Raw genomic sequence first — 27,808 nt, 5'->3', positions numbered from 1 at the left:
TGGTTACTTTTCATATTAGTCACTCATGACAGACCGTTAGATTTGGTTCTGGGTGCTGAGATTACTTTCATAAAGCCTAAATCAATTTCTCACTTTATTAGGATCCAGATATTTTCCACTACAACCTGCTGAAGTACAAATTAATATAGGATTCAACTTTCACCTTATTTCTTCAATTACCTTTCTTCAATTACCTAGTAACATTTTGAGAGGATAAAAGCTTTCTATTGGCTTACTGGTAGATGAATCATCCAGGATCATGTTTCTCATACCTTTCCATAAACTTAACTTTTCCAACATTTCTATGGGCTTATTGTATGGGCTTAACACCTCTCTCTTTGATGGGAAAGAAGCAGAAAAGGTTCTCAGTCTCACCCTGATGGGAAAGTAATTGATGCCGTACATCTCCAGGTCCTGAGCTATTTTTAAGTACTCCATCTCAGCATCTTCCCTGGGTCAGGAGAAGAGAAGATGAGATCAGAACATCATGTGTCAAGAGAGAGCGAGAGAGAGAGAGATACCTCTTTCTAACTCATGCATCATTATGTGTATTAGAGTGGTGGTTCCCAACAGTCCTCGAGTTCCCCCAACAGTACACATTTTTACTGTAGCCCCGGACAAGCACACCTGATTCAACATCAGCAGGGGGTTTCACACTAACGTAGAGTGTAATTCCCTGAATGCACTTGAGAGGTCACGCGCTGTGGTTTAGGCAGATAAACTAATTCTGCTGCAGCCTCAAACAGCCAGTTACGTTGTAATCTAGTGATGAAAGTAAATTTAAGCAGTTTTCTTTTTTCTCTTTCTAGGTTGTCAGATCGGACTCTTCTTCTGGGTCATCTCCAGTAAGAAACAACATTTGCATACTTTGACAAAAACCACGACGTTGACGCTCGTTTCACTTTTATCTGATGTTCTTTTGATGTGGCTGGCAAACAAAAGCAAGAGGGTAGATCCACAAGTTTGCTCTTATGCGCGCCTTCTTTGGTGTTCGCCCGAGTACATAGGCCTAACTCTAAACAACGGAGGAAAAAACTCCTATACATAAGCACTGAGAACTGTCCGAGAATCAATGAAGACAGACACCTTATCCCTAGACAGGTATATGACATTGCAGTTTTACCTTGTCCTCCCTCTATGCTCAGCATAACAAGCAGTGATTCTCTCCTCCCACATCTCTGCTGTCATTTGGTACAGGTTGATCACCTAAAAAACAGAGGATACGTAGTCAAAACAATCACTCAAATGTTTTATGCAAAATGTATGCGGGACAATAATGAAAACATGCCTTTGTACATGTGTTCCATGAAATCCAAGGAAAACGTTATTACCGTCATTGATAATGTCCTTAACATTTCTGGCAGAAATGAAAACTACTAGGTTACTACGGTGGTGCTTATGCATTGCAGCTAAAAGAATAATGGCAGTCACTCACCCTCTTTGGTAGGAGTTCCTCTTGAGCAAGAAAGCCTGGTTTGTGGACATTGGGGTCATAGTCTCCATACTGCAAAGTCAAGAGAGAAAAAGCAGTTAAAAGGTAATGGTCAGGCCAGGATAACAGCCAATAGAGATAATATGATAGTATATTTCTATCCTTTTATTAAGTTTATGATTAAGATAAGTATTAAGTATTAAAATGAGAGATGAAGGAATCGGTCAAAATGAACAGGGTCAGTCTTCCATCAACACACAGACTAATTTACTTGCAGCTCACACACACACACACACACACACAAACAGCTCCCTGGTTGTCAGGAAATTGTGTCATTACATGTCATTAAGATATGGCTCAGAAATTATTGAGAGGAATAACAATGGACGAGAGAAGAAGGGAATGTCAAATACCATCAGTGGTGGTATCAAAATGATTCACTGACACAGAAATTACCTCCCCCTGGGCTAGGGAAAACTGTGGTAGTTCCTTTGTGTGTGTGTGTGTGTGTGTGTGTGTGTGTGTGTGTGTGTGTGTGTGTGTGTGTGTGTGTGTGTGTGTGTGTGTGTGTGTGTGTGTGTGTGTGTGTGTGTGTGTGTGTGTGTGTGTGTGTGTGTGTGTGTGTGTGTGTGTGTGTGTGTGTGTGTGTGTGTGTGTGTGTGTGTGTGTGTGTGTGTGTGTGTGTGTGTGTGTGTGTGTGTGTGTGTGTGTGTGTGTGTGTGTGTGTGTGTGTGTGTGTGTGTGTGTGTGTGCGTGTGTCACACACATTCAAGTCTGTAATCTCTCTACAGACCAGAGGCTACAAACAATAACTAGTTGGATGGAAGAGAATAGTATTGTGTGAGGGCAGCAGTCAACATCAGTAACATCTTTGCTGTCTTGCCAGTCCACTCTCTGGAAGTTTCTCTGACTGCCAAACACGTAAGCTGACATGGGACTGCTGGCCAGAGAAAAGGCCTGCACTCGCAATTCTACGTCTTAACTACTCAGACAGACAGGTAGACAGACAGGTAGACAGACAGGGAGACAGACAGGGAGACAGACAGGGAGAGAGTTTCAGGACTGGTACAAAAGGCCAAAGGAAATGGGTCTAAAATTAGTGTAAGGACCAGAAACTGATGAGACCTGATGATAACAGCTACCACCAACCATTTAGCTTTCATCAGTCGGAACTGAATGTGAGTTTATACTTGGTAACTAGGGAATCATGCTTAATGGCAAATTCATCATAATTCGGAAAAGGACACAGGAGTAGTTTTGGAAGTGTGTTGGATGTTTTGGATACTATTGGTTGTTGTAGTTGAATGGAAGGTGTGTTGTTACTGTATTTCAATTCTTAACCTTGAATTGCATGAACCTAATCAAGACATCAAGACATTAATCGACAAGAATCCCTTTACTAAGATGAGGTGACAATACGCCAATTTAAATCATCGATGTCAGCTGCCAGAGCAGCAATGCAGACTAGTAATAACTGGTCGATCGTATCTCAGACCAACTCTCTGTATTGTATTATATTAACACAGTGGGGTTACAATGCAGGCTGCTTGGTGTGTCACACACACTCTCTATACTCCACTAGCTACCCCTCTCCTCTCCTTCTGCTACCCCTGCTCTCCCTACAGCCATTGAGTGTACGCCTGGCCAGGTAACTCCCTGCGTTTTATGAAGCAGCTGTTGCTTGAAAATTCCCTGTCAACATGTCTCTGGTGCGAGGTGCCCTGCAGAATACCAAACAGCAAACACGAGTCTATCCTGCACCGCCTAGCAGAATGAGATACATTAGCCTACACACATATACACACACACGTGCATGCACATACACACCAATAAATACACACACACACACACACACACACCTTCTGCTTCCTCTAATCCCTTTATCAGTCTGCCCACCTTCAATCTCTCTCCATCTCTTGCATGTCAATTAAGCTTTCCACTGCTTATGATGTTCAGTGGTATCTGCTGTCATTGAAATCAGATTACAGATCTTAAATCTGTAAGTCTGTACGATTGCCCTTATCTCAACCTGCCTATAGGCTAAATCATGCCAGTTAGAATCACTCGTCTTTTCCCCACTCACTTCGCCTTCATTTTCTTTATAGAGAACATCTCATTCCACACACACACAAGTGATGGGGGAGGGGAAATCGATGTAGTTACATATCTCAATATTATTATTATTATCGATTTGTACAAAATTATAATAATAAACAATGTTTGTTTTTTGCTAGGTAGCGTTAGCTAGCGCTAGTCAGCGATACCTGTGCCAAAACCCATGTATTTTTTATCCTATAGCTTGTTCTCCATCTTTAAAAAAAATTGTGAGCCAACATGTTTTCTGCATTTTTATTTCCATGACTGATCAAAAGAATATAGTCAGCAATATGTTTGGAACATGAAATTGCAATACATATAGAATAACAATACATTTTGTTTTGGCACCTAAGTATCGTGATAATATCGTATCGAAAGATCCCTGTCAATTCCCAGCCCTAACACACACACACACACACACACACATACGACTGCTCAATAGCTATCTAAATAGCTAACAAAATGGCTACACTTTCACCCTTATATTTTATTCTCTATGCACACTCACAGGGCCCTACACACTTACGCACACTGCTACTCTGTTTATCATACAGTGGGGGAAAAAAGTATTTAGTCAGCCACCAATTGTGCAAGTTCTCCCACTTAAAAAGATGAGAGAGGCCTGTAATTGTCATCATAGGTACACGTCAACTATGACAGACAAAATGAGGAAAAAAAATCCAGAAAAACACATTGTAGGATTTTTTTATGAATTTATTTGCAAATTATGGTGGAAAATAAGTATTTGGTCAATAACAAAAGTTTCTCAATACTTTGTTATATATACTTTGGGGCTGTCACTGGGCAACACGGACTTTCAACTCCCTCCAAAGATTTTCTATGGGGTTGAGATCTGGAGACTGGCTAGGCCACTCCAGGACCTTGAAATGCTTCTTACGAAGCCACTCCTTTGTTGCCCGGGCGGTGTGTTTGGGATCATTGTCATGCTGAAAGACCCAGCCACGTTTCATCTTCAATGCCCTTGCTGATGGAAGGAGGTTTTCACTCAAAATCTCACGATACATGGCCCCATTAATTATTTCCTTTACACGGATCAGTCGTCCTGGTCCCTTTGCAGAAAAACAGCCCCAAAGCATGATGTTTCCACCCCCATGCTTCACAGTAGGTATGGTGTTCTTTGGATGCAACTCAGCATTCTTTGTCCTCCAAACACGACGAGTTGAGTTTTTACCAAAAAGTTCTATTTTGGTTTCATCTGACCATATGACATTCTCCCAATCCTCTTCTGGATCATCCAAATGCACTCTAGCAAACTTCAGACGGGCCTGGACATGTACTGGCTTTTAGCAGGGGGACACGTCTGGCACTGCAGGATTTGAGTCCCTGGCGGCGTAGTGTGTTATTGATGGTAGGCTTTGTTACTTTGGTCCCAGCTCTCTGCAGGTCATTCACTAGGTCCCCCCGTGTGGTTCTTGTGATCATTTTGACCCCACGGGGTGAGATCTTGCGTGGAGCCCCAGATCGAGGGAGATTATCAGTGGTCTTGTATGTCTTCCATTCCTAATAATTGCTCCCACAGTTGATTTCTTCAAACCAAGCTGCTTACCTATAGCATATTCAGTCTTCCCAGCCTGGTGCAGGTCTACAATTTTGTTTCTGGTGTCCTTTGACAGCTCTTTGGTCTTGGCCATAGTGGAGTTTGGAGTGTGACTGTTTGAGGTTGTGGACAGGTGTCTTTTATACTGATAACAAGTTCAAACAGGTGCCATTAATACAGGTAACGAGTGGAGGACAAAGGAGCCTCTTAAAGAAGAAGTTACAGGTCTGTGAGAGCCAGAAATCTTGCTTGTTTGTAGGTGACCAAATACTTATTTTCCACCATAATTTGCAAATAAATTCATTACAAATCCTACAATTTTCTCATTTTGTCTGTCATAGTTGACGTGTACCTATGATGAAAATTACAGGCCTCTCTCATCTTTTTAAGTGGGAGAACTTGCACAATTGGTGGCTGACTAAATACTTTTTTTCCCCACTGTATATCTTGATGCCTAGTCACCTTACCCTATACATATCTACCTCTATCGATCCAGTATCACTGCACATTGTAAATATGGTACTGGAACCGACTCTGTATATACACTGAACAAAAATATAAATGCAACATGTAAAATGTTGGTCCCATGTTTCATGAGCTGAAATAAAAGATCCCAGAAATGTTCCATTCTCACAAAAAGCTTATTTCTCTCAAATGTTGTGCACAAATTCGTTTACATCCCTGTTAGTGAGCATTTCTCATTTGCCAAGATAATCCATCCACCTGAAAGGTGTGGCATATCAAGAAGCTGATTAAACAGCATGATCATTACACAGGTGCACCTTGTGCTGGGGACAATAAAAGGCCACTCTAAAATGTGCATTTCTGTCACACAACATAATGCCACAGGTTTTGAGGGAGCGTGCAATTGGCATGCTGACTGCAGGAATGTCCACCAGAGCTGTTGCCAGATAAGTTTATGTTCATTTCTCTAACATAAGCTGCCTCCAATGTCGTTTTAGAGAATTTGGCAGTACGTCCAACCGGCCTCAAAACCGCAGATGTATGTGGGAACTCCTTCAAGACTGTTGGAAAAGTATTCCATGTGAAGCTGGTTGAGAGAATGCCAAGAGTGTGCAAAGCTGTCATCTCGTAACCGACTTCAGTGGGCAAATGCTCACCTTCGATGGTCCACTGGCACGCTGGAGAAGTGTGCTCTTCACGGATGAATCCCGGTTTCAACTGTACCGGGCAGATGGCAGACAGCATGTATGGCGTCGTGTGGGCGAGCGGTTTGCTGATGCCAACGTTGTGAACATAGTGCCCCATGGTGGCGGTGGGGTTATGGTATGGGCAGGCATAAGCTACGGACAATGAACACAATTGCATTTCATCGATGGCAATTTTAATGCACAGAGATACCGTGACGAGATCCTGAGGCCCATTGTCGTGCCATTCATCCACCGCCATCACCTCATGTTTCAGCATGATAATGCACGGCCCCATGTCGCAAGGATCTGTACACAATTCCTGGAAGCTGAAAATGTCCCAGTTCTTCCATGGCCTGCATACTCACCAGGCATGTCACCCATTGAGCATGTTTGGTATGCTCTGGATCGACGTGTACAACAGCGTGTTCCAGTTCCCGCCAATATATAGCAACTTTACACAGCCATTGAAGAGGAGTGGGACAACATTCCACAGGCCACAATCAACAGCCTGAACTCTATGTGAAGGAGATTTGTCGCGCTGCATGAGGCAAATGGTGGTCACACCAGATACTGACTGGTTTCTGATCCACGCCCCAACCTTGTTTTTTTTAAGGTACCTGTGACCAACAGATCTGTATTCCCAGTGATGTGAAATCCATAGATTAGGGCCTAATGAATTCGTTTCAATTGACTTATTTTCTTATATGAACTGTAACTTGAAATTGTTGCATGTTGTGTTTATATTTTTGTTCAGTATAGTATGCTTACTTACTTTATCGTGTTTGTTACGGATACAGGTATCCTGTGTCCTGTGTTTTCCTCTCCTTCTGCCCTAATCACAGGTGTCCTGTATGTTCCTGATTGGTGGTCGTTGAGATGTCTGCTGATTGCTAAGGTGGACCAATCAGTGAACATTCCTCTGCATTGCACCACTAAGTTGCTGGTTCCGCTGTTTAGTAACTTTGATCGACTACTTTTTGTATGTGAGAATGGATATGGTGGTGTCCTGTGTATTGTGTACTCACTAAATTGCTGATTACTTTGTTTGGTAACTTTGTGTGTTTCTGGGAAAAGGGGAGTTGAAGCAAGTTGCCCTTGGGCGTACATTACCCGTAGGAAGAAATCTGTCTAAAAACACTAGTTAGACCTGAGCGGACCACCCCCTGTACTTTTGTATGATAAGCAGTAGTTTAGCGGTTCTTGAGGCAGGCAAGATCAGTTTAGGGGTTTTTTACACTATTGTTTCATTTCTTGGGTCCTGCTCAGCCCTTTTTCCCAAACCTTTACCGTGTGTTCAGCAATAAACCATTTATGTTTGACGGTAGTTTATGGTTGTCGTGTAGTTTTTGTTCTCACTGTTCCATGTCACACTCCTAATTTGCATGAATTATGTTACGGGTCTCATGTCCATCCACCCTAGACGTTTAGAGCCACGGGGTTCGTAACATAAAGTGGGGGTTCATGCAAATTAGTTAGTGTCTGGTTCAGTGTTGAGCTTGGCAGCTGTAACTACCAGTTTTTTTTTTGTGTTCAGTATTCGACGGCTCGTGTTGCTAGTTTAGGATGGCTACTTTTGAGTTGGATGCATTTTTGGAAAACCCTACGTGGGAGGTTTTTGAGAATTGCCGTAGAGTGGATCTACAGGCTTTGGCTGACCACTTTTCTGTACCCATACCGAGGGGTTTAGTGAAAGCAGAAGTTAGGGAAGTAGTGCTAGCGATATTGTTGAACGAGCGAGTGCTTGAATTACCGCCGCCTGACCCTGCTGCTCCTGTAGGGGATGTGGTTGCTGTTCCTGTAAGCCCGTCGGTGTCTGAGGACAAGGCTAAGGCTCCAGCCACATTGCCCTGTTATGACCCACTCTCCCCACTGACTGACAGTGATGCCAGGATGGATGTCCGCTCGACACGGCTCCAAATGGAGGCGGAAGAGCGGGCACAAATCAGGCTAGACAAGCTGGAAACGCGTAGGCTTGATCAGGAACAGGAGACGCGTAAGCTAGAGGCAGAGCTGGAAACGCGTAGGCTTGATCAGGAACTGGAGACGCGTAAGATGGAACTGGAGGTGCGTAAAATGGAACTGGAGGCAGAAACAGCGAGGTTAGTCTCTGCTCATACTATGCCTGCTAGTGAGCCATCCTCACCAGCTGTGTCGTCTGCTACGTTTGATATTAGTAGGCAGATCACCTTGGTACCTGTGTTCAGGTAGTCAGAGGTTGATTCCTATTTCAGTGTTTTTGAACGTATAGCGGTAGCATTGAAATGGCCCGAAGAGGTATGGTGCCTATTACTTCAGTGTAAACTAACAGGTAAAGCCCAAGAGGTTCTGGCAGCGCTACCTCTTGAAGACAGTTTGAATTATGACGTGGTCAAAGCTACTGTTCTTCGTGCCTATGAGCTTGTTCCTGAGGCATATCGACAGAGATTTAGGTCTCATAAAAAGTCTCCTACTCAGACTTATGTGGAGTTTGCTAGAGACAAAGGAAATCTGTTTGACAAATGGCACAGTGCTAGTAAAGTAACTGATTTTAACTCTCTACGGGAGTTAATCTTGTTAGAAGAGTTTAAAAATTGCTTACCCGAACGCATTGTAGTTTATCTGAACGAACAGAAAGTATCCTCACTGTCGGAAGCGTCTGTATTGGCAGACGAGTTTGTGTTGACGCATAAGAGCGTGTTTTCGGCTCGTACGGAGGGCAGGGCTGCGGAGTTGCTAACTTTTAGTCCTATTCGACCAGCAGTACATCCAGCACGCCCAAAAGATGTGCGTCACTGTTTCTATTGTCATAAGGTGGGACATATGGTTAATGATTGCTTTCTGCTAAAACGCAAACCGGGGATGCCTCAGCCCGCCAGGCCGCCAACGGGTGTTGGGCTGATTCGGTGCGGTTGTAAGGCCGGAATCAAGACAGAGGCCTCATAGTGAATGTGGTTTGAAAGTCCCTGTCCCAGATCACAGTTATGAACCGTTCATTTTGAGGGGTTTGTTTCTATATCAGATGACGAAGCGTCTCAGCGTCCAGTTAGAATCCTCAGAGATACTGGTGCGGCGCAGTCGTTCATACTATCTGATGTGTTGCCCTTGTCCAATAATACATATTGTGGTTCCAGTGTGTTAGTACAAGGAATTGAAATGGGATTTGTCCCAGTGCCATTGCACTTTGTGAACGTACACTCTGAGTTAGTCAGTGGATTGTTCAGAGTTGGAGTCGTCCTATGTTGCCAGTAAAAGGTGTGACATTTATAATGGGCAACGATATTGCCGGAGGAAAGGTGATACCCGTATTGGAGGTATTGGATAAAAGTGACCAGTCTCTCTCCGAGGAGCTGGCACAGGGTTATCCAGATGTGTTCCCCGCTTGTGCTGTCACACGTGCTCAAGCACGACAAGTGGGTGAAGTGATAGATTTGTCGAACACGATTCTATTCAGAGAGGGTGACCCAGAGGATAGTTCGGGTGCTACCTCTGGTAAGCTGGTGCAGTCTGACCAACAGTCCAGAGAAAGGAAGAAGGATGTGGAACTTGTAGCTGAGGCAATACAGTTACCAGTCACTCGTGAGCAGCTGATCGCTAACCAAAAGGTTGACATTAGCCTGGCTAAATGTTTTTCTAGTGTTGTCTCAGAGGAGGAGCTAAAGAAGAAAAACATGGCATACTTTATTGATGGTAATCTCCTCATGCGTAAATGGACATCCCATGTTGACGCTGGCGGAGATTGGAATGCTGTTTACCAAATAGTGATTCCTACAGCCTTTCGACAAAATGTTTTATCCCTCGCTCATGATCACCAGTGGTCCGGACATCTGGGAGTCACCAAGACTTATGATCGAGTTTTGCGACATTTCTTTTGGCCTGGTTTAAAACAAGATGTGGCTCAGTTCTGTCGGACTTACCACACCTGTCAAGTAACTGGGAAACCGAACCAGGTTATTTCCCCTGCGCCTCTTTGTCCCATACCGGCCATAGGTGAACCATTCGAACATGTGATGGTTGATTGTGTTGGACCATTACCAAAGACAAAATCTGGTAACCAGTTTATGTTGACGATTATGTGTGTGGCCACCAGGTACCCAGAGGCCATTCCTCTGCGAAGGATTACTGCTCCGGTGGTGAGTAAAGCGTTGATCAAATTCTTCTCAACTTTTGGGTTACCTAAGGTGATACAAACTGATCAGGGTACGAATTCCCTTTCTAAACTTTTCAAACAAGTGTTAAAATCCTTGTCAGTTACACACCGTGTGTCAAGCGCATATCACCCAGAGTCTCAGGGTGCGCTTGAACGTTGGCATCAGACACTGAAGTCTATGCTCCGTAAATATTGCTTGGAATCTGAGAAAGATTGGGATGAGGGAGTTCCTCTAGTTTTGTTTGCTGTCCGTGAGACAGTACAGGAATCCCTAGGGTTCAGCCCAGCTGAACTGGTGTTTGGACACACCATGAGAGGACCTATGAAAGTCCTTAAGGATCAGTTTTTGTCACAAGAGTTGTGTGTGAAAGAAAATGTGTTGGACTACGTTAGTCGCTTTCGTGAGCGCCTACATGGTGCCTGTGCTCTAGCAAAGGAAGCGCTTTCTTCCTCACAGAAACGGATGAAACGACACTATGACACACAGGCTGTTTCTCGTTCACTGCAGCCAGGTGACCAAGTTCTTATATTGTTGCCTGTGCCAGGAGCGTCATTGTCAGCACGTTTCTCTGGTCCTTATGTCATTGAAAAGAAACTAAGTGAAACTGACTACGTGATACAGACTCCTGATAGAAAACGCCAATCTCGTGTGTGCCACGTTAACATGTTGAAGACATACCACACCAGACCCGTCACTCAGGTAGACAGTCCAGAGAAACTGGCCGAGTCGGCTGTCTCTATTGCTGCTACGGCTGTAGTGGGAGGTCATGTTAATGATGTGGACGGAGATGGTTTGGAGTTGCGCAATACTCAGCAGCAGTGTGCTAGATTGCCCAATTCAGAGATGCTGCTGTCTCTCCCGTCAAGCCTGATTCATTTAACGGACAGACAGTCAGATGATATTGTGAGACTATTACACAGCTTTCCATGTCTTTTTAATGATGTTCCTACATGCACAAATGTGTTAGAACATGACATTAACGTTGGAAACGCTGCACCTATCAAGCAACATGCTTATCGTGTCAACGTCTCTAAAAGAAAGATAATGAGGGATGAGGTCGGTTATTTGCTGGAGAATAACCTGGCTATGCCAAGTTCAAGTCCTTGGAGTTCTCCGTGCATTCTGGTTCCTAAACCTGATGGGACATCCAGATTATGTACGGACTATCGGAAGGTCAATGCTGTAACAGTGCCCGACTCGTTCCCGTTACCCAGACTGGATGACTGTATTGATACTGTTGGTGCTGCTACTTACGTAACCAAACTAGATCTTCTAAAAGGTTACTGGCAGGTGCCGTTAACCCCACGTGCCTCCGACATCTCTGCCTTTGTGACCCCAGATCACTTCCTACAATATGCTGTCATGGCATTTGGGATGCGGAACGCACCAGCCACTTTCCAACGCCTGGTTAACACAGTATTGGCTGGAGTTCCTAATTGTAGTGCTTACCTTGATGATCTGGTAATTTATTCAACTGAGTGGTCTGATCATGTTAACACTCTAAGGGTAGTGTGTGAATGTCTAGCAACCGCTTCTCTAACCCTGAACTTAGCAAAGTGCGAGTTTGGGAAGGCCACTGTTACTTATCTCGGTAATAGGTCGGCCATGGTCAGGTGCGCCCTCTAGATGCCAAGGTCTCAGCTATAAACGCATTTCCCGCACCTACCACCAGAAGAGAGCTACGCCGCTTTTTAGGGATGGTTGGCTACTACCGTAGTTTTTGTAAAAATTTCTCTGCGGTAGTTGCTCCATTAACGCATTTGCTCAGTCCGGCGAGAAAATCTGTATGGTCTGAAGATTGTCGTACTGCTTTCAACACTGCTAAAGCACTCTTATGTAGTACTCCTGTTCTTGCTGCGCCAGATTTTGAACGACCGTTTAAACTGGAGGTAGATGCAAGTGCCAGAGGTGCTGGTGCTGTTCTACTGCAGCAGGACCAGAGTGGAGTGGACCATCCTGTCTGTTATTTTTCACGGAAATTTAACAAATGTCAGACAAACTATTCCACCATTGAACAAGAAGCTCTAGCTTTGTTGTTAGCTCTGCAGTACTTTGAAGTTTATGTTGGTTCCAGTGCATTACCTGTGATAGTGTATACTGACCATAACCCCTTAGTTTTTCTCCACCGGATGTACAACCAGAACCAACGCCTTATGCGTTGGGCACTTGTCGTGCAAAATTATAATTTGGAGATCCGCCACAAAAAGGGGTTGGATAATGTGTTGGCAGATGCTTTGTCTCGTGTTTAAAGATCTAGTTTTTTTTTGTTATCCCGGCAGGATGATTTTTGAATTTTGGGTGTTGTGATGGTACGTGTGTCGCAAACCATTGTGGTTTGCTCTTTTAAGGGTGGGAGTGTTACGGATACAGGTATCCTGTGTCCTGTGTTTTCCTCTCCTTCTGCCCTAATCACAGGTGTCCTGTATGTTCCTGATTGGTGGTCGTTGAGATGTATGCTGATTGCTAAGGTGGACCAATCAGTGAACATTCCTCTGCATTGCACCACTAAGTTGCTGGTTCCGCTGTTTAGTAACTTTGTTCGACTACTTTTTGTATGTGAGTATGGATACGGTGGTGTCCTGTGTATTGTGTACTCACTAAATTGCTGATTACTTTGTTTGGTAACTTTGTGTGTTTCTGGGAAAAGGGGAGTTGAAGCAAGTTGCCCTTGGGCGTACATTACCCGTAGGAAGAAATCTGTCTAAAAACACTAGTTAGACCTGAGCGGACCACCCCCTGTACTTTTGTATGATTAGCAGTAGTTTAGCGGTTCTTGAGGCAGGCAAGATCAGTTTAGGGGTTTTTTACACTATTGTTTCATTTCTTGGGTCCTGCTCAGCCCTTTTTCCCAAACCTTTACCGTGTGTTCAGCAATAAACCATTTATGTTTGACGGTAGTTTATGGTTGTCGTGTAGTTTTTGTTCTCACTGTTCCATGTCACACTCCTAATTTGCATGAATTATGTTACGGGTCTCATGTCCATCCACCCTAGACGTTTAGAGCCACGGGGTTCGTAACAGTGTTCTTCTTATTTCTATGTCTTGTGTGTTTTTGTTCTACTTTGTTATTTTTTGTATTACATTGTTGATTATTTCATTGTTGGGGTTAGAGCTAGCAAGAAAGGCATTTCACTGTACTTGTGCATGTGACATTAAAACTTGAAACATCAACTTCCTTTCTTTCGATCTCCTCTGCCCTTCACTTAGTCCGTTAGATACAAGGTGAGGTCCCAACATAGCCCGATATCTCAGTATATCTATCTTTTCCTACACAAAAACAACCCAGGTGGACAGAGTGAATGGAGAAAGGTCACCCTGCCACCAATCTCTCACCAACCTATAACAACCTCCCACTATGTGAAGTCAAGTTAAGCAGATCAATTCAAAGATAATCAAAGCGGACTGCTGATACACTGAGAGCATGTTCCCGTTTCTGCCGTGTCTAGTTCAAATGATCTGACAGGAGAGGAGAGGAGAGGAGAGGAGAGCCGGCCTGATGTGATTTGTGTATAAGACGTGATGTGTCCCAAATGGCACCCTATTCCAAATATAGTGTACTACTTTTGACCAGAGACATATGGCCCTGGTCAAAAGTACTGCACTATAAAGGGAATCTGGTGCAAATTGGGATTCAGGCATGGTCAACGGTTGTCCTCTTTGGGGGAATCTGGAGACAGACAGGTTTGGAGTGATGCAATCCTTCAGCAGAATGGTGAGAGGAAGTGGGGATGTTCATTTGGAGAGTCTTTCTTTTGCAAATGACAAACCAAGGCTTCCTGTCTGGAGTTTCATTGAGCTTGGCCCTGTATTTTTCATTTACATTTTACATTTTAGTCATTTAGCAGACGCTCTTATCCTGAGCGACTTACAGTTACTGAGTGCATACATTTTTCATACTGGCCCCCCGTGGGAATCGAACCCACAACCCTGGCGTTGCAAACGCCATGCTCTACCAACTGAGCTACAAAGGGCTTTCAATTATAGATGGATGGATGGATGGATGGATGGATGGATAGATGGATGGATGGATGGATGGATGGATGGATGGATGGATGGATGGATGGATGGATGGATGGATGGATGGATGGATGGATGGACTGACTGACTGACAGATGGACGGGTGAGTGAATGGAATGGACAGATGGATGTGTGGACAGACAGGTTTATTGATTGTAAGAGGAGAGAACAGAGAGTTCCAGTGATACAGACCTTGGCCTGGACGGCATAGGAGGCCAGCAGCACCGAGGCTTCAGGAGGGCAGTATATCTCCTCTTCCAGGATCTTATTCTTTACCTGAATGGAAACAAAAAAAGAGATTGACAAAATCGGACCTACACTGTAAAAAATAACTATTTGGATGAACCAAAAAACAATTACTTCAACTGGTTACCAGTACATTGAAAAATATTACATTTATTGAAACAAAATATATGATTCAACGCCAACTGTTTTATTTGATTATTACAAAAGCTGTATTTCAAGTTGCAACCTACTTATTTCAACACAACTTACTTTTCCTCTTTGGTTAAACCTGATAAATAACAAATACAAACTAATATTTTATGTAAATACAATGCATTCGGAAAGTATTCAGACCCCTTAACTTTTTCCACATTTTGTTACGTTACAACCTTATTCTAAAATTGATTAAATTGTTTTTTTCCTCATCAATCTACACACAATATCGCATAACGACAAAGGAAAAACAGGTTTTTATAAATTTTTGCAAATGTATTAAAAATAATGATGGAGGCCAATGTGTTTTGGGGGACCTTCAATGCTGCATAAATTTTTTGATAACCTTCCCCAGATCTGTGCCTCGACACAATCCTCTCTGAGCTCTACGGACAATTCCTTCGACCTCATGGCTTGGTTTTTGCTCTGACATGCACTGTCAACTGTGGAACCTTATATAGACAGGTGTGTGCCTTTCCAAATCATGTCCAATCAATTGAATTTACCACATGTGGACTCCAATCAAGTTGTAGAAACATCTCAAGGATGGAAACAGGATGCACCTGAGCTCAATTTCGAGTCTCATAGCAAAGAGTCTGAATACTTATGTAAATAAGGAATTTCTGTTTTATAGTTTTTATAGATTTGCAAAAATTTCTAAAAACCTGTTTTCCACATTATGGGCTATTGTGTGTAGATTGATGAGGAATGTGATTTATTTAATCCATTTTAGAATAAGGCTGTAACGTAACAAAATGTGTGTCACAAACGTTGAGAGACGGGTCAGACCAAGGTGCAGCGTGAAAAGCGTACATGTTTATTAAACTCAATAAACATAAACAAAACAAGAAACAACGTAAAGTGAAGTCCTCAGGCTATACACATACAAGCCTAACACGGAACATAAACAAGATCCCACAACCCAGGCAGGAAAACTGGCGGCCTAAGTATGATCCCCAATTAGAGACAACGAGCGACAGCTGCCTCTGATTGGGAACCACACCCGGCCAAACATAGAAATACAAATACTAGAATGTCCACATAGAAATTCCCACACAAAATATTCACACCCTGGCTCACCAACTAGCCAACTCTATGTCAGGGCGTGACAATGTGGAAAAAGTAAAGGGGTCTGAATACTTTCCGAATGCACTGTACAACCCAGCTCACTTTTTAATTTAGAAATACTTATGCAAATGTATTAAATAGTGTTACAAGCAATTCAATAACTTCCCTGTTAACCAAGACATTTAATTGGTTCAAAAATATTTTCTTTACACAAGACTTTTGCATGTAAAAGCCACAATATTATAACCAAGCATAGGATACATTAACATAGAAAGCTTATCAGGCTCTTTTGTAACACTTGCACTTATTTAAGTATCACTACAGATGCTGGCAGTGTACAAGTTTACATTTTATTATACCACAGCATTGTTGAATACTCATATCTGATTGGCTAGAAGGGCATTCTAGAATGGACATTAAAACCAGATAACGAACGACTGGGTCTGTAAATATCAAACTAATCGAATGAACGACTGGGTCGCATCTCCAGCAACCAGAAGATGATCAATTATTTATTTGCTTATAAAAATTTAAATATCAACAACAAATAATATTTATACCGGTAAATGTGTGCTTTCATATTGTTTTCTTTGGCAACTGTGGTATAAGCAGGATAAACACCTCCGTTCTGTACATTAACTTGGAAATAATCATCCATTATTTCTAAGGTAATATAGAACGTCTGCATTTATCCCTTACATGACATTCACTCTCACGGGTGGCCAAAACTAACAAACTGAAAGCCACGCACCCAATAAACTACGCCGCCAACTCTTCGGATAAAAAGCAACCTTGTCCTAGAGAAATGTACACTGTTATCAAAATGTCACGCAAGGGTAAGCCTACACGGAACACAGCCCTTATTTTAAGTGTTTCTAAAAAAAAATATGGGAAAAGTGAATGGTGGAAAAACGATTGGAACCATTTCCCTGGATAAGAGAAGGACGGTATGACAATATGAAAATCTGGATACCACCCAAGCCTAATTCAGACACACTGAATAGAATATGTTGAACAAACCAAAGTGTACATTTTAATCATTCCAATCAGTAAAAGCACTTCAGATTAACAACAGCGTTGTCCCACTTTTTACAGTGTAATAATGTCCCTATAAGCCTACTCCAACTTGGGTAGAACTTTTTGGGCTCCACTCTGCTCTCCCCCACATTCCTATTCCTCGATTGAATATGTCAACACTGGAACACAGGAACCATTGATTCATTTGACCATTTGACCACTGATTCATTCATTATTTTGTCAGATAAGTGATTGAGAAAAGAAAAACTATTTTAGCAGTAGTTAACAAACTTTTATAGTAGTTTTCCATGAAGGCATATAGTATGTCATGCACAGATGGTGCTCAGGCTGGGGATGGGAATCTCTTTGTTGCTTTACAGCAGTCATCCAATTTGACGTTAGTACCGAGAAAACATAATTAAAACATTTTGCCATATGGGTTTGACTGTGTCTGAAATTCCGTTTGATGTTTTTCACACAGCTTAGCTATCACTGCTACATGGATGAGTTCAAAGTTGTTTGAAAGTAAGACGTCAGCAACATAGCCATTTGGACTGCGAGCACAAGCCAACTTTCAGGCTCTGGTCAAAAGTAGTGCACTTTAAAGGGGAATAGGCTGCCATTTGGGACGCAAACAGAGAGACAGGGAGGTTGATGGCTTCTCATAAACAGTAATCCGTCTGTCAGTCATGCTTACGACACTATCTGAACATGGGAGAAGGGGGAGCCGTGCTCCCACATCATGGGAATTCATGAGAGTAATACGGAGACAAGCTTTTACAAGCGTTTAGTCTTTTGAATTCTTGTCCCTTTCCTTTTTGCAGCATCCATTTTAAATGGATGTTGTTGTTGTTCTTCATTTGTCTCCTGGATGTTAGGCTATACGGCACGGCATCTAAATCGTTTTCTTTGTGGCAGGTGAGTTCTCTCTTTAAAACCTCAACAACTCCTTGGCTAAATGCTTTAGAACAGATTAAGGACTGAACATGTTTTACTCACATCCATCCGAGATACAGTAAGTACCTACCTGCATTCCAATACTGAGGACGGAGAGATAAGAAATATAAATAAACAAATTATTGTCTTTAGCCGTGTAACAAATCCAGCACAATGGACAGGAGTATTTCTTTCTTTCTTTGACATTTTGCAGGATGAAAGTTGTTGAGATGCACCATCTCGTTTCTGAAGAGGGTACAAAGGATATAATGAGACTGACTGCTACAGGGACAACGAATCCCAGGAGACCAAGTCATTAAGTGGGCCATTGACCAGAGCTCTTAAAGGCCCAATGCAGCCATTTTTTCTCTCAATATCAAATCATTTCTGGGTAGAAGTTAAGTACCTTACTGTGATTTCTTTCAATTAAAATAGTCAAAAAGAAACTAAAATAGCTTCTTTGCAAAGAGCAATGTCTCAAGCAAGAATTTTGCTAGGACTGTCAGGGAGTGATCTGAGTGGGGAGGGGAAAACTGAAAACAAACTGTTATTGGCAGAGAGGTTTGGAACTCTCTTTCCTATTGGTCTATTAACTAATTAACCACCTGGTGATGTCACCAAGCAGGCCAAAACTCCATCCCACCAAAACAGGCTGAAATTTCAGGCAGTCTTTTCAAACAGCTCTTACACTAAAAGGGCAGTATCATCATTTTCACAATTTCACAGTATTATTCCAACCACATACTGTGGAAATATACAGCGCATTCGGAAAGTATTCAGACCCCTTGACTTTTTCCACATTTTCTTACATTACAGCCTTATTCTAAAACTGATTAAATAATTGTTTTTCCTCATCAATCTACACACAACACCCCATCATGACAAAAGCGAAAACAGTTTGCAGACATTTTTGCAAATGTATTAAAAAATAAAGAACAGAAATAGCTTATTTACATAAGTATTCAGACCCTTTGCTATGAGACTCGAAATTGAGCTCAGGTGCATCCTGTTTATATTGATCATCCTTGAGATGTTTCTACAACTTGATTGGAGTCCACTTGTGGAAATTTCAATTGATTGGACATGATTTGGAAAGGCACACACCTGTCTATATAAGGTCCCACAGTTGACAGTGCATGTCAGAGCAAAAACAAAGCCATGAGGTCGAAGGAATTGTCCGTAGAGCTCAAAGACAGGATTGTGTCGAGGCACAGATCTGGGGAAGGGTACCATAAAATGTCTGCAGCACTGAAGGTCCCAAAGAACACAGTGGCCTCTATCATTCTTAAATGGAAGAAGTTTGGAACCACCAAGACTCTTCCTAGAGCTGGCAGCCCAGCCAAACGGAGCAATTGGGGGAGAAGGGCCTTGGTCAGGGAGGTGACCAAGAACCAGATCGTCACTCTGAAAGAGCTCCAGAGTTTCTCTGTAGAAATGGGAGAACCTTCCAGAAGGACAACCATCTCTGCAGCACTCCACCAATCAGGCATTTATGGTAGTGGCCAGACGGAAGCCACTCCTCAGTAAAAGGCACATAACAGCCCGCTTGGAGTTTGCCTAAAGGCACCTAAAGGATTATTTTGCCTGATGAAACCAATATTGAACTCTTTGGCCTGAAGCATTATGTCTGGAGGAAACCTGGCACCATCCCTATGGTGAAGCATGGTGGTGGCAGCATCATGCTGTGGGGATGTTTTTCAGCGGCAGGGACTGGGAGACTAGTCAAGATCGAGGGAAAGATGAACGGAGAAAAGTACAGAGAGATCCTTGATAAAAACCTGCTCCAGAGCGCTCAGGACCTCAAACTGGGGCAAAGGTTCACCTTCCAACAGGACAACGACCCTAAGCACACAGCCAAGACAACGCAGAAGTGGCTTCAGGACAAGTCTCTGAATGTCCTTGAGTGGCCCAGCCAGAGCCCAGACTTGAACCCGATCGAACATCTCTGTAGAGACCTGGAAATAGCTGTGCAGCGACCCTCCCCATCCAACCTGACAGAGCTTGAGAGGATCTGCAGAGAAGAATGGGAGAAACTCCCCAAATACAGGTGTGCCAACCTTGTAGCGTCATACCCAAGAAGACTTGAGGCTGTAATCACTGCCAAAGGTGCTTCAACAATGTACTGAGTAAAGGGTCTGAATACTTATGTAAATGTCATATTTACATTTTACATTTTAGTCATTTAGCAGACGCTCTTATCCAGAGCGACTTACAGTTAGTGAGTGCATACATTTTCATACTGGCCTCCCGTGGGAATCGAACCCACAACCCTGGCGTTGCAAATGCTATGCTCTACCAACTGAGCTACACGGGACACGGGACATATATTTCAGTTTTATATTTTTAATACATTAGCAAAAATGTTGCTGTATGGGGTATTGTGTATAGATTGATGAGTGGAAAAAACTATTTAATCCATTTTAGAATAAGGCGGTAACGTAAAAAAAATGTGGAAAAAGTCAAGGGATCTGAATACTTTCCGAACGCACTGTATATAAAACTCAGGAAATCCCATGTTTTTGACTGCACTGGGCCTTTAAACCTAATTGGTAATTGATAAATGCGGTTAGGTGAATTGGACAGCAGGGAGACCATTGTAACAAATCTCATCTGGCGTGAGGGGATAAGGGAATTGGAGTTATGTCCCAAATGGCACACTATTCCCTATGTAGTGCACTACTTTTGACCAGGGCCCATAGTACTCTGGTCAAAAGTAGAGCACTACATCGGGAATAGGGTGCCATTTAGGATGAATCCAGTGTGTCAGTACTGGGAAGGAATTCCCCCCAAAGTATTAGGGCAGGGGAGAAAGGCCACTGTTAAAATGCAGCACATTGATTCCACATGGCTGAATACAATCAGAGAGGGACAATGGGAAAGTGTATTACTGAGAGTGTTCTGGACTGAGAGGGCTTTGGCTCTGGTGCTCACTAACTATAGCAGTCAAAGAAACTAGATGTGAAAGTTTGCCCTCTATTGGCAGTCTGCCTGAAGAGACCCGTGATATAACTTCAGAGAACAGTAATGTAGCTGTAGGTGTATTATATTGCCCATTTCAATGGGATAACCGGTCAAGTAAGTACATGAGCGCACATAACCATGAATATAGTGGAGTATTATTACATTGATGGGCTAAGTGCCTAAAGAGCTAAATGTCTGTGCATAGTGTTTCAAGATATTTAATATGACTGTATGATTCTCACTGAAACATTTGAGAGCTTTCTATAAGTTAACTGACCAAAATTCACCTAGGTATTTCTGAGATGATTAAAAAATAATTTCTAACCTCTTAAAACTTTATTGAAAGCAGCTAGCAAGGTGAGGCAAGCCTCTGGAAAGATTGCCAACACATACAAAATCATCACTATCTGTCCACTGCCGAGACAGACAGTAACCTATTAGCATGTTCTGAGAGGCATGTCAGATTTGAAGTTTACATGCAGGACTTGGAAGAAGAAGTGTGTGTCCCAAATGGCACCCTATTCCTTGTTTAGTGCACTACTTTATAGCAGTGTCTTGATAGGTATCAGATGAGAATCCAAACCAGATTTTCTTAAGAGGCGGTCCGAAAGGGAAAAATACATGCTTGTTCAAAGGTCCTAGATTGAAAGTTTTGAAAATGAGAGGCTTTCATAATGTATCTCCAAAACGATTAATGATAAGATGCCAACCAGTGAAAATTACAATGACTAGAGCTACTTTCTTGGTGGCCAACTCCCATTTAAAAAATAGCCAGGAGTCTTTACAGTGAAAAATATGGATTGAGTTGATGAGAAATAATGAGTGTGCCATGCATAGTCACCTGTAGGAAGAAGAGATGCTGAGTGACGTCCTGAACCAACTCCTCCTCTGCATTCTCAGGGTAAAACTTGGCCAGGAAATTAAGGGTGATTGGTTCCTCCTTGGACACATCTTGGTCCAAAACCTGCAACAGAGACCAAAACAACATGGACAACTCAATTAGTCAGAAAGTTTCTTGCCAGGCTCCTGACATCCCTAGAAGATGGTGAAGAAGAGTACATCTCGATTCAACTCACAGTGTTCACAAACAATGTAAGGGACACCGAGTACCAACCAGCACATCAATGTACTCAGTGGTAGATTTCAGTGGGTCCGTCTGTTGCTGAGATTTACCTTCTTGTCCATCTTGATCCAGGCTACAGTCTCTTTGACATCATACTGGAACCCGAAGAACCACGTCTCTCTCAGTCCCAGAGCCCGGCACACCAGATCAAAAAGATCCTTTCCCTTCCATTTGACCTGAAAAACAGGATAGCAGCATGAATTGACATTAGGGTAAATATGGGAACAGTCTCATGATGTGGGTGGAGTGAATGATTGACAGAGCAAATAGCATCTGCAGAGGGCAGAAACTGTATGAAATAAGGCAGAGGGTAAGATAAGTCATAATAGTCGTGATGAGAGTCATGAGAGGCGAGAAATCCCTTTGCTCAGGCTGGACATAGACAGTCCATCTTTCATAAGCTCAGTTCAAGGCAGGGGGCCGCTAAAAGTCTTTCTATATCCCATTCAGCTCAAAGCTCTGAGAAGCATATCAGATGCACATTCATTCTCAAATAAAAAAGCTTTAATATCAGACTGTTTAACTTTAAAGTGCACCAATAGAACTTTAACAGTACACTAAGCAATAGAGAAAGAAAAGTGCCCAGGATATCAGCTCAATAGGAGAATGAAATGAAGGTCAATTGAAGAACAGTCAAGGTCAATTTAATAATGCACTTCAAAGACCCTGCACCTAAAATGGCAAACACTCAATAATTACTATTTACCAAGCATATAATTTCTAAAATTATCATCCAGGCACAGACAGTAATCTGAGCAAACCTGCAATTGACATTCTGCCGGTCTGTGTTATTACCAATTTTCAACAGTGGTAGCGTCCAGTCTCCCTCCCCTGTTAAGTACTGATGGCCTTTCCAAGTTATTATTATGATGCATTCTTTGCATAGCCTAAGGCCCTAGGCAATGTTAAGTTGACTACAGTGGCTGAAAGGCAAAGGACAAAAAGTCATCTAGGCCTATTATATACTGTACATCTGCACAGGTATTAGCCTAAAGCCTATCATTTCTTCTTTAGTTGGATTCGAGAACACCATCTACATTTCATTACCCTCTTTTGCTGCTTCAGTATTGTATTGAAGTGACCTTAAAAAGAGCAACACATAGGTAAGACATCTGTCTGCATTCTGTTGTTTCCTCTTGAGCCTAATATGAAGAAAATATATTTTAGATTTTACACTGTGAATGATTCCTGTAAGGTGCATGAGTCACACTTCTCCAGAAGCAGACATTTATACTGTAGATACTCACTACCTTGTGGTAAAGTGCATGACATGGTTATTGTTTTTCAATTACATCGCCTACTTAGTTATTACTATTACACAGGTGGTTTCAAATGATGTAGTTACTGTAGCCCAGTGTTTCCCAACTCCAGTCCTCGAGTACCCACAACAGCACACATTTTTGTTGTAACCCAAGACAAACTCACCTGATTCAACTCATTAAGGGCTTGATTATTAGTTGACAAGTTGAATCAGGTGTGCTTGTCCGGACTGGAGTTGAAAAACAATGCTGTAGTCTATAAGGTCAAAGTAAAACAGAAGTGTCATATTGAATAAGGCACAGATTAAACTGACTGACACCTGTAGATTCTGCCGGTGTCCCAAATGGCACCCTATTCTTTACAGTGAGGGAAAAAAGTATTTGATCCCCTGCTGATTTGGTACGTTTGCCCACTGACAAAGAAATGATCAGTCTATAATTTTAATGGTAGGTTTATTTGAACAGTGAGAGACAGAATAACAACAAAATAATCCAGAAAAACGCATGTCAAAAATGTTATAAATTGATTTTCATTTTAATGAGCGAAATAAGTATTTGACCCCCTCTCAATCAGAAAGATTTCTGGCTCCCAGGTGTCTTTTATACAGGTAAAAAGTTGAGATTAGGAGCACACTCTTAAAGGGAGTACTCCTAATCTCAGCTTGTTACCTGTATAAAAGACACCTGTCCACAGAAGCAATCAATCAATCAGATTCCAAACTCTCCACCATGGCCAAGACCAAAGAGCTCTCCAAGGATGTTAGGGACAAGATTGTAGACCTACACAAGGCTGGAATGGACTACAAGACCATCACCAAGCAGCTTGGTGAGAAGGTGACAACAGTTAGTGTGATTATTCGCAAATGGAAGAAACACAAAAGAACTGTCAATCTTCCTCGGCCTGGGGCTCCATGCAAGATCTCACCTCATGGAGTTGCAATGATCATGAGAACGGTGAGGAATCAGCCCAGAACTACACAGGAGGATCTTGTCAATGATCTCAAGGCAGCTGGGACCATCGTCACCAATAAAACAATTGGTAACACACTAAGCCGTAAAGGACTGAAATTCTGCAGCGCCCGCAAGGTCCCCCTGCTCAAGAAAGCACATATACAGGGCCGTCTGAAGTTTGCCAATGAACATCTGAATGATTCAGATGAGAACTGGGTGAAAGTGTTGTGGTCAGATGAGACCAAAATCGAGCTCTTTGGCATCAACTCAACTCGCCGTGTTTGGAGGAGGAGGAATGCTGCCTATGACCCCAAGAACACCATCCCAACCATCAAACATGGAGGTGGAAACATTATGCTTTGGGGACAGGACAACTTCACCGCGTCAAAGGGACGATGGACGGGGCCATGTACCGTCAAATCTTGGGTGAGAACCTCCTTCCCTCAGCCAGGGCATTGAAAATGGGTCGTGGATGGTTATTCCAGCATGACAATGACCCAAAACACACGTCCAAGGCAACAAAGAAGTGGCTCAAGAAGCAGAACATTAAGGTCCTGGAGTGGCCTAGCCAGTCTCCAGACCTTAATCCCATACAAAATATGTGGAGGGAGCTGAAGGTTCGAGTTGCCAAACGTCAGCCTCGAAACCTTAATGACTTGGAGAAGATCTGCAAAGAGGAGTGGAACAAAATCCCTCCTGAGATGTGTGCAAACCTGGTGGCCAACTACAAGAAACATCTGACCTCTGTGATTGCCAACAAGGGTTTTGCCACCAAGTACTAAGTCATGTTTTGCAGAGGGGTCAAATACTTATTTCCCTCATTAAAATGCAAATCAATTTATAACAGTTTTGACATGCGTTTTTCTGGATTTTTTGTTGTTGTTATTCTGTCTCTCACTGTTCAAATAAACCTACCATTAAAATTATAGACTGATCATGTCTTTGTCAGTGGGCAAACGTACAAAATCAGCAGGGGATCAAATACTTTTTTCCCTCACTGTATGTAGTGTGCTACTTTTGACCAGGACCCATCTGATCAAAAATAATGCACTGCATAAGGGATAGAGTGCCATTGGGACACAACCTGAGGGATAGTGAGAAGGTCAGGGTGATGTCATAGCTATGTCATCCTGTTGAGTGAAGCAAGAGCTGGACAACTACATTATTAATGTGTGTGTTGTAACAACTAGGCTACAAGCTACACATTGACACATACAGAAAGGGGGCACACACCTCACAACTGAATTCCATGTCTGCATCCATTGTGGTGATCCTGACATTGAAGTTCTTGGCTTGTTTTCTTCTCAGTGAGTTCAGTCCCATTTTAGCTACCAAGGCACTTGCCATGTTGACAAACCCTCAATTTGTTTAGCTAGACTATAACGTTAGTTATAGCTAGTGTATAGGTATAATGTGATGATGTCAACAGTGGCACACAATGGCGTCATAACAACAACAATATCACGTGTTTTCCCATTCTATTCGTAGTCTTTTTAGATACTATTTCTTTGATTGACATACTTTATCTTCTTCAGTGTAACAGTAATCACAGTTCTGCGCGTGAGAACCTGAGGGTTGCGCCAAAACATTCACAAGCTAGCTAATTTAGCTTTTTAGCTATGCTACTAGCTACAACTTCAGCAATTTACTGTAACCAGATTTGTAAATCTAGATTGGTAAAATATATATAGTAGGGCATTATCCAACACCTTTTACTTTCAGTTATGGTATTTAGCTAGCTAATTGGCTTAATATAGCTAGCTAGCTCGCCTAGCTAACTTTCGGATGGGAAGCTTCACCTGTTTTGTAAACATACCAATGCGCTAACTCATAAATTCGGTTGTTTCATACTCGGAAAACGGGTTCCCGTTGAAACATGAATTCCGTTCAAACGTAAAGTATCCTCGCACTCATGGAGAGGTGATTTAAGTCTTCTGAAACCTTTCAATTACAATAACAAAAGTTAGAGCCCTATTAGCATACTTTACTAGTAGCAGCTAACTAGCTTCCTCGTTCATCGAGAAGGCGGTCCTAACAAATGTCGCTGTAATCAGAGACGGCCTGACTGACCTATCTTCATTTACCCACCATCTTTACTGTAATGTGATTGGCTTATTCTTCTTTGGGTTGTAACTTGTGAATCCAGCGCCATCTTTTGGTTAAAAAATACCAACAGATGGGCATGCATTGATCATACTGGTATTTTGAGTAGCCAACAGTGGGCAATATATTGGCAGTAAAAGAGTCATGGGTTCACTTCAGTCAGTTTGCAAAACATTTTTATTGTTAGTAACTTAAGTGTAAGCACAACGGTAAAGACAAAAGCACTTTAAAAAATGTTGACTGTACAGTACACTGGACCCAATTCTACATGAAGTGGAGATGTATCTGTCTTAAAAATCTAATTTCTATCTGCAACGTTATGTTATGCCACTGAATATGCTGAATAAATTAGTTAATAAAAGCAGAAATATAAATGTTTATGTACATGACAATGTTTCTCCCAATCATGTGTCTAGCCTGTCTGCTCTCACAGGGAATGATCTTTCATTTATTAGCCTCTGTGCTTACTCTTCCTGTCTTTCCTTTGAATTGCAGCAAAGATATAATGGTTTATTCCTCTAAGTCTGAATCCTCTCTGGTTGCAGACTCCTGACCTGCCACTGGTCTCTAAAGACACACAGACATAATCTCCCAATGACAAAAAGCCTGGCAGAACATGCAATCAAACAATCATGATCAAATCTGCCACTATCTTACCCCCTTTGACACAACCTCTTTCTATATTTCCCCATTGTCATCATCTGTCTTTATATGGTCAATAAAATCTGAAAATCCCTTAAAATATATATACATATGCCTAGGCTACCTCATACAGTATATGCGTTTGCGTAAGGGGTAGTATATGAAAAGCCCAAGAAAGCCCAGCCCACCTCTGAGGACCAGTAACAACACCTGCCTCTCCTGAAGGTCACATTCACCGGTCTCACTGATGGACTCTGTGCGTGTGTGTGTGTGTGTGTGTGTGTGTGTGTGTGTGTGTGTGTGTGTGTGTGTGTGTGTGTGTGTGTGTGTGTGTGTGTGTGTGTGTATGTGTGTGTTACCTGGTAATTGTATCTGGAGAGTGATGAGGATTACCGATGCTCAAATCTTCAGACTCTTCACAAGTAATAATGTGCTTAACAACTCACATAATAAGTTGCATGGACTCACTGTGTGCAATAATAGTGTTTAACATGATTTTTGAATGACTACCTCATCTCTGTACTCCACACATACAATTATCTGTGAAGTCCCTCAGTCGAGCAGTACATTTCAAACACAGTTTCTACCACAAAGACCAGGGAGGTTTTCCAATGCCTCGCAAAGAAGTGCACCTATTGGTAGATTGGTAAAGACACTTTGGATGGTGTATCAATACACCCAGTCACTACAAAGATACAGGCGTCCTTCCTAACTCAGTTGCCAGAGAGGAAGGAAACCGCTCAGGGATTTCACCATGAGGCCAATGAGTTTAAAGGCTGTGATAGGAGAAATCTGAGGATGGATCAACAACATTGAAATTACTCCACAATACTAACCTAATTGGCAGAGTGAAAAGAAGGATGCTTGTACAGAACACTAATATTCAAAAACATGTATCCTGTTTGCAACACTAAAGTAAAATAAATTG

The 27,808-nt window shown here is 42.3% G+C and overlaps 1 protein-coding gene across 1 annotated transcript in view; it reads right to left on the bottom strand.

The window, feature by feature from the left end:
* nf2a (NF2, moesin-ezrin-radixin like (MERLIN) tumor suppressor a) overlaps positions 1-26,152 on the bottom strand; it is a 62,252-nt gene extending 36,100 nt beyond the window's left edge. The window contains exons 1-7 of the mRNA XM_041901667.2: positions 25,369-26,152; positions 21,976-22,101; positions 21,644-21,766; positions 14,575-14,658; positions 1,436-1,504; positions 1,124-1,206; positions 376-451 (exon numbers count right to left, since the gene is read on the bottom strand). Of these exons, the coding sequence (XP_041757601.1) occupies positions 376-451; positions 1,124-1,206; positions 1,436-1,504; positions 14,575-14,658; positions 21,644-21,766; positions 21,976-22,101; positions 25,369-25,482 (675 nt within the window). The 5' untranslated portion in view covers positions 25,483-26,152. The remainder of the gene's footprint in view (positions 1-375; positions 452-1,123; positions 1,207-1,435; positions 1,505-14,574; positions 14,659-21,643; positions 21,767-21,975; positions 22,102-25,368) is intronic.
* Positions 26,153-27,808: the final 1,656 nt, after the last annotated feature.

This window comes from Coregonus clupeaformis, chromosome 16, assembly GCF_020615455.1.
Source record: "Coregonus clupeaformis isolate EN_2021a chromosome 16, ASM2061545v1, whole genome shotgun sequence".
NCBI classification, from domain to species: domain Eukaryota; kingdom Metazoa; phylum Chordata; class Actinopteri; order Salmoniformes; family Salmonidae; genus Coregonus; species Coregonus clupeaformis.
This window is presented reverse-complemented; position numbering and strand designations above follow the sequence as displayed.